The 21,264-nt window shown below is 64.1% G+C and overlaps 1 protein-coding gene across 1 annotated transcript in view; it reads left to right on the plus strand.

The window, feature by feature from the left end:
• The window catches only part of LOC148590369 (uncharacterized), a 55,109-nt gene that overhangs the window by 11,134 nt on the left and 22,711 nt on the right, over positions 1-21,264 (plus strand). The window contains exons 5-12 of the mRNA XM_088539109.1: positions 4,302-4,449; positions 6,740-6,895; positions 8,848-8,962; positions 9,049-9,119; positions 10,815-10,949; positions 14,568-14,741; positions 17,048-17,108; positions 19,926-20,080. Coding sequence (XP_088395235.1) covers positions 4,302-4,449; positions 6,740-6,895; positions 8,848-8,962; positions 9,049-9,119; positions 10,815-10,949; positions 14,568-14,741; positions 17,048-17,108; positions 19,926-20,080 — 1,015 coding nt within the window. The remainder of the gene's footprint in view (positions 1-4,301; positions 4,450-6,739; positions 6,896-8,847; positions 8,963-9,048; positions 9,120-10,814; positions 10,950-14,567; positions 14,742-17,047; positions 17,109-19,925; positions 20,081-21,264) is intronic.

Here is a 21,264-nt window from a genome sequence, read left to right on the forward strand (position 1 = left end):
CAAGGGGCTCCCTACCCACACGTGTTGGCACCCGTGAAGGCCGAGCTGTGACAGTGAGTGGCCCCACATGTCCCCGAGTGTCCCCAAATGTCCCCAAGGGTCCCTACGTGTTCCTATGGGGGGCTACAGTGTCCCCAGGTGTCCCCAAGGGGCTCCCTGCTCACCCGTGTCGGCGCCCGTCAAGGCCGAGCTGCGGCAGTGAGTGACCTTGAATGTCCCCGAGTGTCCCCACGTGTCCCCAAGGGTCCCCACGTGTCCCCAAGGGTCCCTACGTGTTCCCATGGGGGGCTACAGTGTCCCCAAGTGTCCCCATGGGGGGCTATAGTGTCCCCAAGGGGCTCCCTACTCACCTGTGTTGGTGCTCGTCAAGGCCGAGCTGCGACAGTGAGTGTCCCCAAATGTCCCCAAGGGTCCCCAAGGGGCCCCACACATCCCTAAGAGTCTCCATGTATTCTTATGAGGGGCTACAGTGTCCCCAAGTGTCCCCAAGGGGCTCCCTACTCGCCCCTGTTGGTGCCCGTCAAGGCCGAGCTGTGACAGTGAGTGGCCCCAATGTCCCCACATGTCCCCAAGGGTCCCCAAGTGTCCCCAAGGGTTCCCATGTGTTCCTAGGGGGGGCTCCAGTGTCCCCAAGAATCACCACATGTCCCTATGGGGGTTACAGTGTCCCCAAGCGTCCCCCTATCTGTGCATGTCCCCCTCCCCGTCAAGGCTGAGCTGTGCCAGTGAGTGACACTCGTGTCCCCAAATGTCAAATAAGGATCCCCACATGTCCCCTCGTGTCCCATAGGTGTCCCCACGTGTCCCCACGTGTCCCCATGTCCCCACAGGTCCTTCTGCACGCTCTGCTCCGATGACACCCCCATGGTGTCCATGTCCCATAGGTGTCCCATAGGTGTCCCGTCATGTCCCCTCGTGTCCCCTCATGTCCCATAGGTGTCCCCTCGTGTCCTCTCATGTCCCCACGTGTCCCCGTGTCCCCACAGGTCCTTCTGCACGCTCTGCTCCGATGACACCCCCATGGTGCCCGTGTCCCATAGGTGTCCCATAGGTGTCCCCACGTGTCCCATAGGTGTTTCCACGTGTCCCGTAGGTGTCCCATAGGTGTCCCCACGTTTCCCATAGGTGTCCCCATGTCCCCTGGTGTCCCCACAGGTCCTTCTGCACGCTCTGCTCCAATGACACCCCCATGGTCCCTGTGTCCCATAGGTGTCCCCAGGTGTCCCCACGTGTCCCATAGGTGTCCCCTCATGTCCCCATGTCCCCACAGGTCCTTCCACACGCTCTGCTCCGATGACACCCCCATGGTCCCCGTGTCCCATAGGTGTCCCATAGGTGTCCCCTCGTGTCCCCACGTGTCCCCATGTCCCCACAGGTACTTCCGCACGCTGTGCTCCGATGACACCCCCATGGTCCCTGTGTCCCATAGGTGTCCCATAGGTGTCCCCACGTGTCTCCACGTGTCCCATAGGTGTCCCCACATGTCCCATAGGTGTCCCATAGGTGTCCCCTCGTGTCCCATAGGTGTCCCCTCATGTCCCCATGTCCCCACAGGTGCTTCCGGACGCTCTGCTCCGATGACACCCCCATGGTCCCCATGTCCCATAGGTGTCCCCTCATGTCCCATAGGTGTCCCATAGGAGTCCCCACGTGTCCCCATGTCCCCACAGGTACTTCCGCACGCTCTGCTCCGATGACACCCCCATGGTCCCTGTGTCCCATAGGAGTCCCCTCATGTCCCATAGGTGTCCCATATGTGTCCCATAGGTGTCCCCTCGTGTCCCATAGGTGTCCCCACATGTCCCCATGTCCCCACAGGTACTTCCACACGCTCTGCTCCGATGACACCCCCATGGTGCCCATGTCCCATAGGTGTCCCCAGGTGTCCCCACGTGTCCCATAGGTGTCCCATAGGTGTCCCATAGGTGTCCCATAGGTGTCCCCACGTGTCCCCATGTCCCCACAGGTACTTCCGGACGCTCTACTCCGATGACACCCCCATGGTGCCCGTGTCCCATAGGTGTCCTCACGTGTCCCATAGGTGTCCCTACATGTCCCCATGTCCCCACAGGTCCTTCCGCACGCGCTGCTCCGATGACACCCCCATGGTCCCCATGTCCCATAGGTGTCCCATAGGTGTCCCCTCGTGTCCCCACGTGTCCCCACGTGTCCCCATGTCCCCACAGGTACTTCCGCACGCTGTGCTCCGATGACACCCCCATGGTGCCCGTGTCCCATAGGTGTCCCATAGGTGTCCCCACGTGTCTCCACGTGTCCCATAGGTGTCCCCACATGTCCCATAGGTGTCCCATAGGTGTCCCCTCGTGTCCCATAGGTGTCCCCATGTGTCCCATAGGTGTCCCCTCGTGTCCCATAGGTGTCCCCACGTGTCCCCACGTGTCCCATAGGTGTCCCCACGTGTCCCATAGGTGTCCCATAGGTGTCCCCATGTGTCCCCTCGTGTCCCATAGGTGTCCCCTCGTGTCCCATAGGTGTCCCCACGTGTCCCATAGGTGTCCCATAGGTGTCCCCGTGTCCCCATGTCCCTTGCTGTCCCCACAGGTCCTTCCACACGCTCTGCTCCGATGACACCCCCATGGTCCCCGTGTCCCATAGGTGTCCCCAGGTGTCCCTTCATGTCCCATAGGTGTCCTATAGGTGTCCCCGTGTCCCCATGTCCCTTGCTGTCCCCACAGGTACTTTCGCACGCTCTGCTCCGATGACACCCCCATGGTGCCCATGTCCCATAGGTGTCCCATAGGTGTCCCATAGGTGTCCCCTCATGTCCCCACGTGTCACCTTGTGTCCCCTCCTGTCCCCACAGGTACTTCCGCACGCTCTGCTCCGATGACACCCCCATGGTCCCCGTGTCCCATAGGTGTCCCCACGTGTCCCCACGTGTCCCATAGGTGTCCCATAGGTGTCCCCACGTGTCCCATAGGTGTCCCCAGGTGTCCCCACGTGTCCCCACATGTCCCATAGGTGTCCCCCTGTGTCCCCATGTCCCTTGCTGTCCCCACAGGTCCTTCCACACGCTCTGCTCCGATGACACCCCCATGGTCCCCATGTCCCATAGGTGTCCCATAGGTGTCCCCTCATGTCCCCACGTGTCCCCATGTCCCCACAGGTACTTCCGGACGCTCTGCTCCGATGACACCCCCAAGGTGCCCGTGTCCCATAGGTGTCCCATAGGTGTCCCCTCATGTCCCATAGGTGTCCCCACGTGTCCCATAGGTGTCCCATAGGTGTCCCATAGGTGTCCCCACGTGTCCCCATGTCCCCACAGGTACTTCCGGACGCTCTACTCCGATGACACCCCCATGGTGCCCGTGTCCCATAGGTGTCCCCACGTGTCCCATAGGTGTCCCCACATGTCCCCATGTCCCCACAGGTCCTTCTGCACGCGCTGCTCTGATGACACCCCCATGGTGCCCGTGTCCCATAGGTGTCCCATAGGTGTCCCCACGTGTCCCCACGTGTCCCCATGTCCCCACAGGTACTTCCGGATGCTCTGCTCCGATGACACCCCCATGGTCCCTGTGTCCCATAGGAGTCCCCTCATGTCCCATAGGTGTCCCCACGTGTCCCATAGGTGTCCCATAGGAGTCTCCACGTGTCCCATAGGTGTCCCCACATGTCCCCATGTCCCCACAGGTGCTTCCGGACGCGCTGCTCCGATGACACCCCCATGGTGCCCATGTCCCATAGGTGTCCCATAGGTGTCCCCTCGTGTCCCCACGTGTCACCTTGTGTCACCTCGTGTCCCCACAGGTACTTCCACACGCTCTGCTCCGATGACACCCCCATGGTGCCCGTGTCCCATAGGTGTCCCCACGTGTCCCATAGGTGTCCCCACGTGTCCCATAGGTGTCCCATAGGAGTCCCCACGTGTCCCATAGGAGTCCCCACGTGTCCCATAGGTGTCCCCACGTGTCCCCATGTCCCCACAGGTCCTTCCGCACGCTCTGCTCCGATGACACCCCCATGGTGCCCATGTCCCATAGGTGTCCCATAGGTGTCCCCTCATGTCCCCACGTGTCACCTTGTGTCCCCTCGTGTCCCCACAGGTACTTCCGGACGCTCTGCTCCGATGACACCCCCATGGTGCCCATGTCCCATAGGTGTCCCATAGGTGTCCCCTCATGTCCCCACGTGTCACCTTGTGTCCCCTCGTGTCCCCACAGGTCCTTCCGCACGCTCTGCTCCGATGACACCCCCATGGTGCCCATGTCCCATAGGTGTCCCATAGGTGTCCCCTCATGTCCCCACGTGTCACCTTGTGTCCCCTCGTGTCCCCACAGGTACTTCCGCACGCTCTGCTCCGATGACACCCCCATGGTCCGTCGCGCGGCCGCCTCCAAGCTGGGCGAGTTCGCGCGGGTGCTGGAGCTGGAGCACGTCAAGGGGGACATCATCCCCATGTTCGCCAGCCTGGCCGCGGACGAGCAGGTGACAATGACATGGGGACAATGTGGGGACAGTGTGGGGACACGGGGACATCATCCCCATGTTCGCCAGCCTGGCCGCCGACGAGCAGGTGACAATGACATGGGGACATGGGGACAGTGTGGGGACACGGGGACATCATCCCCATGTTCGCCAGCCTGGCCGCGGACGAGCAGGTGACAATGACATGGGGACAATGGGGACAGTGTGGGGACACGGGGACATCATCCCCATGTTCGCCAGCCTGGCCGCGGACGAGCAGGTGACAATGACATGGGGACAATGGGGACAGTGTGGGGACACGGGGACATCATCCCCATGTTCGCCAGCCTGGCCGCGGACGAGCAGGTGACAATGACATGGGGACAGTGTGGGGACACGGGGACATCATCCCCATGTTCGCCAGCCTGGCCGCGGACGAGCAGGTGACAATGACATGGGGACAGTGTGGGGACAGTGTGGGGACACGGGGACATCATCCCCATGTTCGCCAGCCTAGCCGCGGATGAGCAGGTGACAATGACATGGGGACAATGTGGGGACATGGGGACATCATCCCCATGTTCGCCAGCCTGGCCGCGGACGAGCAGGTGACAATGACATGGGGACATGGGGACAGTGTGGGGACACGGGGACATCATCCCCATGTTCGCCAGCCTGGCCGCGGACGAGCAGGTGACAATGACATGGGGACAATGTGGGGACATGGGGACACGGGGACATCATCCCCATGTTCGCCAGCCTGGCCGCGGACGAGCAGGTGACAATGACATGGGGACACATGGGGACAGTGTGGGGACACGGGGACATCATCCCTATGTTCGCCAGCCTGGCCGCGGATGAGCAGGTGACAATGACATGGGGACAATGGGGACATGGGGACAGTGTGGGGACACGGGGACGTCATCCCCATGTTCGCCAGCCTGGCCGCGGATGAACAGGTGACAATGACATGGGGACAACGTGGGGACATGGGGACAGAGCTGGCACCTTGTGGCGCCGCTGGCTCCTTCTGGGGACCCTGGGCGGCTCTGGGGACAGCGGGGACCCGCTGGGGACATTGGGGACGTTGGGCCCCCCAGCCAACGTCACCCCCTCTGTCCCCCCGTGTCCCCGTTGTCCCTGTGTCCCCATTGTCCCTGTGTCCCCTTGCTCCTTCTTGTCCCTTGTGGTCCCCCCTGTGACCCTGTGTCCCCTCATGTCACCCTGTGTCCCCACCGTGTCCCCATTGTCCCTCATGTCCCCTGTTGTCCCTCCGTCCCCGTGTCCCCCCGTGTCCCTGTTGTCCCACCCTGTGTCCCCGTTGTCCCCCGTGTCCCCATGTCTCCGTTGTCCCCCCTTGTCCCCCTTGTCCCCAACGTCCCCATGTCCCCCCGTGTCCCTGTTGTCCCCCATGTTCCCTCCATCCCCGTGTCCCCCTTGTCCCCTGTGTCCCCCCCCATGTCCCCCGTGTCCCTGCTGTCCCCCTGTGTCCCCGTGTCCCCCCTTGTCCCCCCTTGTCCCCCCTTGTCCCCCGTGTCCCCCCTGTGTCCCCCCGTGTCCCTCCGTTCCCCCCATGTCCCCCCCGTTGTCCCCCCGTGTCCCCTGTGTCCCCCCATGTCCCCCCATGTCCCCTGTGTCCCCCATGTCCCCCCCGTTGTCCCCCCGTGTCCCCTGTGTCCCCCCATGTCCCCCCATGTCCCCTGTGTCCCCCATGTCCCCCCCGTTGTCCCCCCATGTCCCCCGTGTCCCCCATGTCCCCCCCCGTTGTCCCCCCGTGTTCCCGCTGTCCCCTCCGTCCCTGTGTCCCCCGTGTCCCCCCATGTCCCCCCCGTTCCCCCCACGTCCCCCCATTGTCCCGATGTCCCCATGTCCCCGTTGTCCCCCCGTTGTCCCCCGTGTCCCCACTGTCCCCTCCGTCCCCGTGTCCCCCATGTCCCCCCCATTGTCCCCATGTCCCCCCGTGTCCCCGTTGTTCCCCCGTTGTCCCCATGTCCCCCCCATTGTCCCCATGTCCCCCATGTTCCCCGTTGTCCCCATGTTCCCCCGTTGTCCCCATGTCCCCCCCGTGTCCCCACTGTCCCCTCCGTCCCTGTGTCCCCCTTGTCCCCCCATGTCCCCGTTGTCCCCCCATTGTCCCCATGTCTCCCCCGTTGTCCCCCCGTTGTCCCCATGTCCCCCCGTTGTCCCCATGTCCCCTAAATGTCCCCCCATGTCCCCGTTGTCCCCATGTCCCCCCATGTCCCCCCCATTGTCCCCATGTTCCCGTTGTCCCCATGTCCCCCGTTGTCCCCATGTCCCCGTTGTCCCCCAGGACTCCGTCCGCCTCCTGGCCGTCGAGGCCTGCGTCTCCATCGCGCAGCTGCTGCCGCCGGAGGAGCTGGAGGGGCTGGTGCTGCCCACGCTGCGCGGGGCGGCCGAGGACAAGTCCTGGCGCGTGCGCTACATGGTGGCCGACAAGTTCACCGAGGTGACAGGGGACACTGGGGACACGGGGGGGACACGTTGGGGACACGGGGAGAACGGGGGCGCCGAGAAACCCCGGGAAACGGGGACACATTGGGGACATGGGGACACGTTGGGGACACGTGAGGGACACTGGGAACACGCTGGGGACACGAGGGGGGCCCCGAGGACACGTTGGGGACATGGGGACACGTTGGGGACATGGAGACACAGGGACACGGGCGCTACATGGTGGCCGACAAGTTCACCGAGGTGACAGGGGACAATGGGGACACCGGGGGGACACGGGGAGGTGACGGGGAGAACGGGGGCGCCGAGAAACCCCGGGGAATGGGGACACGTTGGGGACATGGGGACACATTGGGGACACGTGGGGGACACTGGGAACACCCTGGGGACATGGGGACACATTGGGGATATGGGGACATGTTGGGGACATGGGGACACATTGGGGACATGGGGACACAGGGACACGGGCGCTACATGGTGGCCGATAAGTTCACCGAGGTGACAGGGGACAATGGGGACACCGGGGGGACACGTTGGGGACACGGGGAGAACGGGGGCGCCGAGAAACCCCGGGAAGCGGGGACACGTTGGGGACATGGGGACACAGGGACACGGGCGCTACATGGTGGCCGATAAGTTCACCGAGGTGACAGGGGACAATGGGGACACCGGGGGGACACGTTGGGGACACGGGGAGAACGGGGGCGCCAAGAAACCCCGGGAAACGGGGACACGTTGGGGACATTGGGGACATGGGGACACGTTGGGGACATTGGGGACACGTTGGGGACATGGGGACATGACGGGGGGAACGGGGACGCCGAGAAACCCCAGGACACGGGGACACACTGGGGACATGGGGACACATTGGGGACACGCTGGGGACACTTGGGGGACTCTGGGGACACGTTGGGGACATGGGGACACGTTGGGGACATGGAGACACAGGGACACGTGTGCTACATGGTGGCCGACAAGTTCACCGAGGTGACAGGGGACAATGGGGACATTGGGGGGACACGGGGAGGTGACGGGGGGAACGGGGGCGCCGAGAAACCCCGGGGAACGGGGACACGTTGGGGACATTGGGGACACAGGGACACGTTGGGGACACGTTGGGGACATGGGGACACAGGGACACGGGCGCTACATGGTGGCCGACAAGTTCACCGAGGTGACAGGGGACAATGGGGACACCGGGGGGACACGGGGAGGTGACGGGGGGAACGGGGGCGCCGAGAAACCCCGGGGAACGGGGACACGTTGGGGACATGGGGACACGTTGGGGACATGGGGACACAGGGACACGGGCGCTACATGGTGGCCGACAAGTTCACCGAGGTGACAGGGGACAGCGGGGACACGGGGGGGACACGGGGACGTGACGGGGAGAACGGGGACGCCGAGAAACCCCGGGGAACGGGGACACGTTGGGGACATGGGGACACGTTGGGGACATTAGGGACACATTGGGTACACACTGGGGACATTGGGGACATGTTGGGGACACGTTGGGGACATGGGGACACATTGGGGACAAGGGGACACATTGGGGACACGCTGGGGATATGGGGACACAGAGTGGGGACGCAGGGGCCACCACGATGTCCCCAATGTCCCCAGCTGCAACGGGCCGTGGGCCCCGAGATCACCATGGAGGGACACCAGGGACACTGGGGACATAGGGACGCACTTGGGGGGACATGGGGACACAGAATGGGGACACGGGGGCCACCGCGGTGTCCCCAATGTCCCAAATGTCCCCAGCTGCAACGGGCCGTGGGCCCCGAGATCACCATGGAGGAACATTGGGGACATGGGGACACATTGGGAACACTGGGGACATGGAGACACATTAGGGACATGAGAACACATTGGGGGACATGGGGACACAGAGGGGGGACACGGGGGCCACCGCAATGTCCCCAATGTCCCCAATGTCCCCAGCTCCAACGCGCCGTGGGCCCCGAGATCACCAAGAGCGACCTGGTCCCGGCCTTCCAGAACCTCATGAAGGACTGCGAGGCCGAGGTGCGCGCGGCCGCCTCGCACAAGGTCAAAGGTCAGCGCGCGTCACCCCGCGTCACCCCCGCGTGTCACCGGTGTCACCTCCCCCGCTCACCGGTGTCACCTCCCTGGTGTCCCCAGAGTTCTGCGAGAACCTGGCGCCCGAGTGCCGCGAGGCCGTCATCATGGGGCAGATCCTGCCCTGCATCAAGGTGGGGACGTTGGGGACGTTGGGGACAGCGCGGGGACATTGGGGACACTGGGGACACTGGGGGGATGTGGGGGTGCGGGGGGATGTGGGGACACTGGGGGGACTTGGGGACTTGGGGGTGCTCTGGGCTGGGGAACCCCCATGAGAACATCCATGGGGCCACCACCATGATGTCCCCAACGTCATGGGGACACCTTGGGGACACCTTGGGGACACACTGGAGAACCCTCATGAGAACATCCATGGGGCCACCACCATGATGTCCCCAATGTCATGGAGACACCTTGGGGACACACTGGAGAACCCCCATGGGGACACCATGGGGACCCCCAAAGATGTCCCCAACGCTATGGGGACCCCCTGGGGACGCCCCAATGACATCCTAATATCATGGGGACACTCCAGTGATGTCCCTAATGTCATGGGGACACTCTGGGGACAGTGTGGGCTGGGGAACCCCCATGAGAACATGCATGGGGCCACCACCATGATGTCCCCAACGTCATTGGGACCCCTGGGACACCCCCATGATGTCCCCAATGTCATGGGGACACCTTGGGGAGACCCCAATGATGTCCCTAATGGTGTGGGGACACCCCAATGACGTCCCCAATCTCATGGGGACACCCTGGGGACACTGTGGGCTGGAGAACCCTCATGAGAACATCCACGGAGCCACCACCACAATGTCCCCAACATCATGGGGACACCTTGGGGACACCCCAGTGATGTCCCCAATGGTCTGGGGACACCCCAATGACGTCCCCAATGTCACGGGGACACCCTGGAGACAGTGTAGGCTGGAGAACCCTCATGAGAACATCCATGGGGCCACCACCATAATGTCCCCAAGATCATGGGGACACCTTGGGGACACCCCAAGGATGTCCCTCTTGGTGTGGGGACACCCCAATGACGTCCCCAATCTCATGGGGACGCCCTGGGGACACTGTAGGCTGGAGAACCCTCATGAGAACATCCATGGGGCCACCACCACAATGTCCCCAACATCATGGGGACACCTTGGGGACACCCCAGTGATGTCCCCAATGGTGTGGGGACACCCCAATGACGTCCCCAATGTCACGGGGACACCCTGGGGACACTGTAGGCTGGAGAACCCTCATGAGAACATCCATGGGGCCACCACCATAATGTCCCCAACGTCATGGGGACACCTTGGGGACACCCCAATGATGTCCCCAATGACATGGGGACCCCCTGGGGAGACCCCAATGATGTCCCCAATGGTGTGGGGACACCCCAATGACGTCCCCAATGTCACGGGGACACCCTGGGGACACCGTGGGCTGGAGAATCCTCATGAGAACATCCACGGGGCCACCACCATGATGTCCCCAATGTCATGGGGACACCTTGGGGACACCCCAAGGATGTCCCTATTGGTGTGGGGACACCCCAATGACGTCCCCAATCTCATGGGGACACCCTGGGGACACTGTGGGCTGGAGAACCCCCATGAGAACATCCATGGGGCCACCACCATAATGTCCCCAAGATCACGGGGACACCTTGGGGACACCGTGGGCTGGAGAACCCCCATGAGAACCCCCATGGGGCCACCACCACAATGTCCCCAACATCGTGACAACTTGGGGACACCGTGGGCTGGAGAAGCCCCACGGGGGCGCCCCGGGGGCCGGTGTCCCCAACGTCCCCGCGTGTCCCCGCGCAGGAGCTGGTGTCGGACGCCAACCAGCACGTGAAGTCGGCGCTGGCCTCGGTCATCATGGGGCTGTCCCCCATCCTGGGCAAGGAGAACACGGTGGAGCATCTGCTGCCGCTGTTCCTGGCGCAGCTCAAGGACGAGGTGACGGCGCGGGGACACCGTGACAGCGCGGGGACATCGCGGTGACATCATGGGGATGACGTGGTGACATCGCGGGGACACCGTGACAGCGCGGGGACATCGCGGTGACATCATGGGGGTGTTGCGGTGACATCGTGGGGGCCTCACGGTGACATCGTGACATCGCGGGGATGTCGCGATGACATCACGGGGGCGTCGCGGTGACATCATGACATCGTGGGGATGTCGCGGTGACATCGTGACATCATGGGGACGTCACGGTGACATCATGGGGATGTTGCGGTGACATCATGGGGATGTTGCGGTGACATCGTGGGGGCGTCACGGTGACATCGTGGCATCGGGGATGCCGTGGTGACATCACGGGGATGTCGCGGTGACATCATGGGGACATCGCGGTGACATCGTGACATCATGGGGATGTCGTGGTGACATCGTGGGGACGTCATGGTGACATCGTGACATCAGGAGGACGCCGTGGTGACATCACGGGGACGTCACGGTGACATCATGGGGACGTCACGGTGACATCATGACATCATGGGGATGTTGCGGTGACATCGTGGGGGCGTCACGGTGACGTCGTGACATCAGGGGGATGCCACGGTGACATCACGAGGATGTCGCGGGGACATCACAGGGGCGTCAGGGTGACATCATGAGATCGGGGGATGTCGTGGTGACATCACGGGGGCGTCACGGTGACATCGTGGGGACGTCGCAGTGACATCACGACATCGTGGGGGCATCACGGTGACATCGTGACATCAGGGGGATGTGGTGACATCGCGGGGATGTCGCGGTAACATCATGGGGACATCGTGGTGACATCATGACATCGTGGGGGCGTCATGGTGACATCATGGGGGCATCATGGTGACATTGTGACATCAGGAGGACGCCGTGGTGACATCGTGGGGGTGCCGTGGTGACATCGTGGGGGCCTCACGGTGACATCGTGACATCATGGGGATGCCGTGGTGACATTGCGGGGATGTCGCAGTGACATCATGGGGACATCGCGGTGACATCACGACATCGTGGAGATGTTGCGGTGACATCGTGGGGGCGTCACGGTGACATCGTGACATCATGGGGATGCCGTGGTGACATCGTGGGGGCGTCACGGTGACATCGTGACATCAGGGGGATGCTGTGGTGACATCATGGGGGCGTCGCGGTAACATCATGGGGACATCGTGGTGACATCGTGACATTGTGGGGACGTCACGGTGACATCGTGGGGGCACCGCGGTGACATCACGGTGACATCATGGGGATGCCGTGGTGACATCGCGGGGATGTCGCGATAACGTCATAGGGATGTCACGGTGACATCATGGGGACGTCGCGGTGACATCATGACATCGTGGGGATGTTGCGGTGACATCATGGGGGCGTCATGGTGACATCATGGGGACGTCGCGGTGACATCATGACATCGCGGGGACATCGCGACATCATGGGGCTGTTGCGGGGGCGTCGCGGGGGCGTCATGGTGACATCGCGAGGACATCGGGGTGACATTGCTGTGACATCGTGGGGGCGTTGTGGTGACATCACGATGTTGTGGTGACATCACGAGGACATCGGGGTGACGTTGCCGTGACATCGTGGGGGCGTCGCGGTGACATCACAATGACACGATATCGCGGGGGACGTCACGGTGACGTCGTGGGGGTGTTGCGGTGACGTTGCGGTGACGTCACAGTGACATCACAATGACATCGCGGGGGCGTCACGGTGACATCGTGGGGGTGTCGCAGTGACGTTGCGGTGACGTCACAGTGACATCGTGATATCGTGGGGGTGTCACGGTGACATTGTGGGGGCGTCGTGGTGATGTCGTGGTGACATTGTGAGGATGTGGTGACATCACAATGACATCACGACATTGCGGGGGCGTCACGGTGACATCGCGGGGGCGTCACGGTGACATCGTGACATCGTGGGGGGTGTTGTGTTGACATCACGACATTGCGGTGACGTCGCGGTGACGTCGCGGTGACATCACAATGACATCACGACATCGCGGGGGTGTCATGGTGACATCGTGGGGGCGTCGCGGTGACATCGTGACATCGTGGGGGGTGTCGCGGTGACATCACGACGTTGCGATGACATCGCGAGGACGTCGCGGTGACGTCGCGGTGACGTCACAATGACATCACGACATCGCGGGGGCGTCACGGTGACATCGTGGGGGCGTCGCGGTGATATCGTGACATCGTGGGGGGTGTTGTGTTGACATCACGACATTGCGGTGACATCGCGGTGACGTCGCGGTGACATCACAATGACATCACGACATCGCGGGGGCGTCGCGGTGACATCAGGACATCGCGGGAGCGTCATGGTGACATCACGACGTTGCGGTGACATCGCGAGGACGTCGCGGTGACGTCGCGGTGACATCACAGTCACATCACGACATCGCGGGGGTGTCGCGGTGACATTGTGGGGGCGTCGCTGTGACATCACGGCGTTGCGGTGACATCGTGAGGACGTCACGGTGACATCACAATGACACACGATATCGCGGGGGCGTCACGGTGACATCGTGGGGGTGTTGCGGTGACATCGCGACGTTGCGGTGACATCGCGAGGACGTCGCGGGGGCGTCGCGGTGACATTGCGGTGACGTCGCGGTGACATCACAATGACATCGCGGGGGTGTCACGGTGACATCGTGGGGGTGTCGCGGTGACGTTGCGGTGACGTCACAGTGACATCGTGATATCGTGGGGGTGTCACGGTGACATTGTGGGGGCGTCGTGGTGATGTCGCGGTGACATTGTGAGGACGTCGCGGTGATATCACAATGACATCACGACATTGCGGGGGCGTCACGGTGACATCGCGGGGGCGTCACGGTGACATCGTGACATCGTGGGGGGTGTTGTGTTGACATCACGACGTTGCGGTGACATCACGAGGACGTCGCGGTGACATCACAGTCACATCACGACATCGCGGGGGCGTCGCGGTGACATCGTGGGGGCGTGGCGGTGACATCGTGACATCGTGGGGGGTGTTGCGGTGACATCACGACGTTGCGGTGACGTCGCAGTGACATCACAATGACATCATGACATCGCGGGGGCGTCACGGTGACATCGTGGGGGCGTCGCGGTGACATCGTGGGGGCGTCGCAGTGACATCGTGACATCGTGGGGGGTGTTGTGTTGACATCACGACGTTGCGGTGACATCACGAGGATGTCGCGGTGACGTCGCGGTGACGTCACAATGACATCACGACATCGCGGGGGCATCACGGTGACATCGTGGGGGCGTCGCGGTGATATCGTGACATCGTGGGGGGTGTTGTGTTGACATCACGACATTGCGGTGACGTCGCGGTGACATCACAATGACATCACAATGACATCACGACATCGCGGGGGCGTCACGGTGACATCGTGGGGGCGTCGCGGTGACATCGTGACATCGTGGGGGGTGTTGTGTTGACATCACGACGTTGCGGTGACATCGCGAGGACGTCGCGGTGACGTCGCGGTGACGTCACAATGACATCACGACATCGCGGGGGCGTTGCGGTGACATCATGGGGGCGTGGCGGTGACGTCACGCTGACGTCACGCCGCTGTCCCCGCAGTGCCCCGAGGTGCGCCTCAACATCATCTCCAACCTGGACTGCGTCAACGAGGTCATCGGCATCCGGCAGTTGTCACAGTCGCTGCTCCCGGCCATCGTGGAGCTGGCCGAGGACGCCAAGTGGCGCGTGCGGCTCGCCATCATCGAGTACATGCCCCTGCTGGCGGGACAGCTGGTGAGTGGGGACACGTTGGGGACATTGGGGACATCGGGGACACGTGGGGACATCACGGGAAGAACGGGGACGCCGAGAAACCCCGGGAAACGGGGACACTTTGGGGACATGGGGACACATTGGGGACACCTGGGGGACACCGGGGACACATTGGGGACATGGGGACGCGTGCGGCTCGCCATCATCGAGTACATGCCCCTGCTGGCGGGACAGCTGGTGAGTGGGGACACGTTGGGGACGTTGGGGACACGTGGGGACGTCACCGGGAGAACGGGGACGCCGAGAAACCCCGGGAAACGGGGACACATTGGGGACACGTTGGGGACATATGGGGGACACTGGGGACACATTGGGGACATTGGGGACACGTTGGGGACACATTGGGGACACGTTGGGGACATGGGGACACGTTGGGGACATGGGGACACATTGGGGACACGCTGGGGACATGTGGGGGACACTGGGACACGTTGGGGACATGGGGACGCATTGGGGACACCTGGGGGACACCGGGGACACATTGGGGACACGCTGGGGACATGCGGGGGACATTGGGGACACGTTGGGGACATGGGGACGCGTGCGGCTCGCCATCATCGAGTACATGCCCCTGCTGGCGGGCCAGCTGGTGAGTGGGGACATTGGGGACATCGGGGGGACACGAGGACATCATGGTGAGAACGGGGACGCTGAAAAACCCCGGGAAATGGGGACACGTTGGGGACATGGGGACACGTTGGGGACATCGGGGACACGTGGGGACGTCACGGGGAGAACAAGGGTTCCGATTCTGGTTGGTTCTGGTTTCAACGGCTCCAATCTGGTTCCGGTCGGTTCTGATGGGTCCCGGTTCCGGTCCCGGTTCCGGTCCCAGTCCCGGTCGGTCCCGGTTCCGACGGCTCCGCTCCGGTTCCGGTTCTGGTCCCGGTTCCGGTCGGTCCCGGCTCCGCTCCGGTTCCGGTCCTAGTTCCGGTCGGTTCCGGTTCCGACGGCTCTGCTCCGGTTCCGGTCCCGGTTCTGGTTCCAGTCCCGGTCGGTTCCAGTTCCGACGGCTCCACTCCAGTTCCGGTCCCGATTCTGGTCGGTCCTGGTTCCGGTTGGTCCCGGTTCTGGTCGGTCCCGGTCCCGGTTCCGGTCGGTTCCGGTTCCGACGGCTCCGCTCCGGTTCCGGTCGGTCCCCGTTCCGGTTCCGGTCGGTTCCGGTTCCAACGGCTCCGCTCCGGTTCCGGTCGGTCCCGGTTCCGGTCCTGGTTCCGGTCCCGGTCAGTTCCGGTCGGTTCCGGTTCCGACGGCTCCGCTCCGGTTCCTGTTGGTCCCGGTTCCGGTCGGTCCCGGTCCTGGTTCCGGTCCCGGTTCTGGTCCCGGTTCCGACGGCTCCACTCCGGTCCCGGTTCCGGTCCCGGTTCCGGTCGGTCCTGGTTCCGGTTCCGGTCGGTTCCGGTTCTGGTTCTGACGGCTCCGCTCCGGTTCCGGTTGGTCCCGGTTCCGGTCGGTTCCGGTTCCGACGGCTCCGCTCTGGTTCCGGTTGGTCCCGGTTCCGGTCGGTTCCGGTTCCGGTCGGTCCCGGTTCCGGTTCCGGTCCCGGTTCCGGTCGGTCCCGGTTCCGGTCAGTTCCGGTCCCGGTTCCGGTCCCGGTCCCGTCGGTTCCGGTTCCGACGGCTCCGCTCCGGTTCCGGTCGGTCCCCGTTCCGGTTCTGGTCCCGGTTCCGATCCCGGTTCCGACGGCTCCGCTCCGGTTCCGGTCCCGGTTCCGGTCGGTCCCGGTCCCGGTTCGGGTCGGTTCCGGTTCCGGTCCCGGTTCCGGTCGGTCCCGGTTCTGCTCGGTTCCGGTCCCAGTTCTGGTTCCGGTTGGTCCCGGTTCCGGTCGGTCCCGGTCCCGGTTCTGGTTCCGGTTCCGACGGCTCCGCTCCGGTTCCGGTTCCAGTCAGTCCCGGTCCTGGTTCTAGTCCCGGTTCCGGTTCCAGTCGGTTCCGGTCGGTTCCAGTTCCAGTCGGTCCCGGTCCTGGTTCCGGTTCTGGTCCCGGTTCCGGTCCCGGTTCCGGTTCCGACGGCTCCGCTCCGGTTCTGGTCGGTCCTGGTTCCGGTTCCGGTCGGTTCCGGTCCCGGTTCCGGTCGGTTCCGGTTCCGGTTCCGGTTCCGACGGCTCCGCTCCGGTCCCGCTCCGGTCCCGGTTCCGGTCGGTCCCGGTTTCGGTTCCGGTCGGTTCCGGTTCCGGTCGGTTCTGGTCCTGGTCCCGGTTCTGGTCCCGGTTCTGGTCCCGGTTCCGGTTCTGGTCCCGGTTCCGACGGCTCCGCTCGGTCCCGCAGGGCGTCGAGTTCTTTGACGAGAAGCTGAACTCGCTCTGCATGGCCTGGCTGGTGGATCACGGTGAGGGACGTGGGGACAATGGGGACAGCGGGGGACAGGGGGGACATCGGGGGACAAGGGGGACACGGAGGGACACGGGGACAATGGGGGGACACGGGGACAACGGGGACATCGGGGGACAGGGGGGACAGAGGGGACATGGGGACAATGGGGACATCGAGGGGACAGGGGGGACGTGGAGGGACATGGGGGGACATGGAGGGACATGGGGACAATGGGGGGACATGGGGACAATGGGGACATCGAGGGGACGGGGGGACATGGAGGGGACACGGGGGGACATGGGGACATTGAGGGGACAGGGGGGACGTGGAGGGGACATGGGGACAATGGGGACATCAGGGGACAGGGGGGACAGAGGGGACATGGGGACAATGGGGGGACATGGGGACAATGGGGACATCAGGGGGACGGGGGACACGGAGGGACATGGGGACAATGGGGACATCAAGGGGACAGGGGGACACGGAGGGACATGGGGACATCGGGGGACACGGAAGGACATGGAGGGACAATGGGGACAATGGGGACATGGGGACAATGGGGACATCGGGGGACAGGGGGGACAGAGGGGACATGGGGACAATGGGGGGGACATGGGGACAATGGGGACATTGAGGGGACAGGGGGGACATGGAGGGACAATGGGGACAATGGGGACAATGGGGACAATGGGGACATCAAGGGGACAGGGGGACACGGAGGGACACGGGGACATCGGGGGACACGGAGGGACATGGAGGGACAATGGGGACAATGGGGACATCGAGGGGACGGGGGACAGAGGGGACATGGGGACAATGGGGGGACATGGGGACAATGGGGACATTGAGGGGACAGGGGGATGTGGAGGGGACATGGGGACAATGGGGACATCAGGGGACAGGGGGACAACGGGGACATGGGGGACAGGGGGGACACGGAGGGACATGGGGACAGTGGGGGGACACAGGGATAATGGGGACAATGGGGACGGGGGGCAGGGGGGACACAGAGGGACACGTGGGAACATGGGGGACACGGGGGGACATGGGGACAATGGGGACATGGAGGGACATGGTGGGCACAGGGACAATGAGGACATCAAGGACGGGGGGGACATGGGGGACAATGGGGACATTGGGGGATACGGGGACATGGGGGGACACAGGGGACATGGAGGGACATGGGGGACACGGAGGGACACGGAGGGACATGGGGACATCAGGGGACACGGGGCGACATGGGGACATCGGGGACGGGGGGGACATGGGGGATATGGGGGACATGGGGACGCGGGGACAGGGGGACAATGGGGACATGGGGACAAGGGGGGACATGGGGGACATGGGGGACATGGGGGACACGGGGACACCGGGCTGCACTTTATGGTGTCCAGGAGACTGTTGGGAGGTCCCGGGTCGGTACCGCTCCGGACGTGTCCCCATGTCCCCATCGTCCCCGTGTCCCCATGTGTCCCCATGTCCCCAACGTCCCCAATGTCCCCATGTGTTCCCAATGTCCCTATGTGCCCCCGTCCCCATGTCTCCATTGTTCTCGCATGTCCCCAATGTCCCCATGTCCCCGTGTGTCCCCGTGTCCTCCCATGTCCCCATCGTCGTCGTGTCCCCGTGTGTCCCCAGTGTCCCCAGGTGTCCCCGTCCCCACCTGTCCCCATTGTTCTCGTATGTCCCCAATGTCCCCGTGTCCCCGTGTGTTCCCATGTCCCCATCGTCGTCGTGTCCCCGTGTGTCCCCAATGTCCCTGATATCCCCAACGTCCCCGCTGTCCCCAATGTCCCCAATGTCCCCATGTCCCCCCATGTCTTCCCATGTCCTCGCTGTCCCCATGTCCCTGTGTGTCCCCAATGTCCCCATGTCCCCTGATGTCCCCAATGTCCCCTGTGTCCCCGATGTCTCCAATGTCCCTGCTGTCCCCATGTCCCCCCGTGTCTCCCCATGTCCTCCTGTGTACCCAATGTCCCGATGTCCCCAATGTCCCCGCATGTCCCCGTGTGTCCCCATGTCCCCCGATGTCCCGGTGTCTCCCCATGTCCCCATGTGTCCCGAATGTCCACTGTGTCCCGATGTCCCAAATGTCCCCAATGTCCCCATGTCCCCCGATGTCTCCAATGTCCCCCATGTCCCCCGATGTCTCCAATGTCCCCATGTCCCCCCGTGTCTCCCCATGTCCCTGTGTGTCCCCGATGTCCCCAATGTCCCCGATGTCCCCGATGTCCCCGTGTTTGCCCAATGTCCCTGTGTCCCCGCATGTCCCCAGTGTCCCCAATGTCCCCATCTCCCTGTGTGTCCCCAACGTCCCCTGTGTCCCTGATGTCCCCAATGTCCCCATGTCCCCCAACGTCCCCCATGTCCCAACGTCCCCAATGTCCCCAATGTCCCCGATGTCCCCAATGTCCCCATGTCCCCCCATGTCTCCCCATGTCCCCGATGTCTCCATGTCCCTGTGTCCCCGATGTCTCCAATGTCCCCGCTGTCCCCATTGTCCCCATGTCCCCGATGTCCCCGTGTCCCCCCAATATCCCCACGTGTCCCCGATGTCCCCAATGTCCCGTGTCCGCCCAATGTTCCTGTGTCCCCGCTGTCCCCAATGTCCCCATGTCCCCCGATGTCCCCAACGCCCCCATTGTCCCCATTGTCCCCCACGTCCCCAATGTCCCCGATGTCTCCCAACGTCCCCCATGTCCGCAACGTCCCCCATGTCCCCCATGTCCCCATTGTCCCCAACGCCCCCATCGTCCCCAATGTCCCCAACGCCCCCATCGTCCCCGTTGTCCCCATTGTCCCCATTGTCCCCATTGTCCCCTTGTCCCCGCAGTGTACGCCATCCGCGAGGCGGCCACGAGCAACCTGCGGAAGCTGGTGGAGAAGTTTGGCCGGGACTGGGCGCAGGGGGCCATCGTCCCCAAGGTGCTGGCCATGGCGGCCGACCCCAACTACCTGCACCGCATGACCACGCTGTTCTGCGTCAACGTGAGCGCAACGCCGCGACGGCCCCGGATACCCCGACACCCCCGGATACCCCGACACCACAACACCCCGACACCGCGACGGCCCCGACACCACGACACCACAACACCCCGACACCGCGACGGCCCAACACCCCGAATACCCCTACACCGCGACGGCCCCGACACCGCGACGGCCCCGGATACCCCGACACCCCCGGATACCCCAACACCGCGACGGCCCCGGATACCCCTACACCATGACACCCCGGATACCCCAACACCACAACACCCCAACACCACGACGGCCCCGACACCGCGACGGTCCCAACACCGCGACGGCCCCGGATACCCCTACACCGTGACACCCCCGGATACCCCGACACCGCGACAGCCCTGACACCGCGACAGCCCCGGATACCCCGACACCGCGACGGCCCCGACACCGCGACGACCCCGGGACGCGACACCGCGACAGCCCCGATACCCCGACACCCCTGGATACCCCAACACCATGACAGCCCAACACCCCCGGATACCCCTACACCGCGACGGCCCCGACACCGCGACGGCACCAGATACCCCGACACCACAACACCCCGACACCGCGACGGCCCCAACACCGCGACGGCCCCGACACCCCGACACCACAACACCCCGACACCGCGACGGCCCCGACACCGCGACGGCCCCCGAAACCCCGACACCACAACACCCCGACACCGCGACGGCCCCGGATACCCCGACACCGCGACAGCCCCGGGACGCGACACCGCAACGGCCCCAGATACCCCTACACCGTGACAGCCCAACACCCCCGAATACCCCAACACCCCCAGATACCCCAACACCGCGACGGCCCCGACACTGCGACGGCCCCGGGACGCGACACCCCCGGATACCCCGACACCCCCGGATACCCCTACACCACGACGGCCCCGGATACCCCTACACCGTGACAGCCCTGGATACCCCTACACCGTGACAGCCCAACACCCCCGGATACCCCTACACCGCGACGGCCCCGGATACCCCGACACCGCGACGGCCCCGACACCGCGACGGCCCCGGATACCCCAACACCACAACACCCCGACACCGCAACGGCCCCGGGACACGACACCGCGACAGCCCCCGATACCCCAACACCCCCGAATACCCCAACAGCCCCGGATACCCCGACACCGCGACGGCCCCGACACCGCGATG

Source organism: Tinamus guttatus, unplaced genomic scaffold (assembly GCF_059628265.1).
Source record: "Tinamus guttatus ecotype Peru unplaced genomic scaffold, ASM5962826v1 Tinamus_guttatus_pri_ptg001392l, whole genome shotgun sequence".
NCBI classification, from domain to species: Eukaryota; Metazoa; Chordata; class Aves; order Tinamiformes; family Tinamidae; genus Tinamus; species Tinamus guttatus.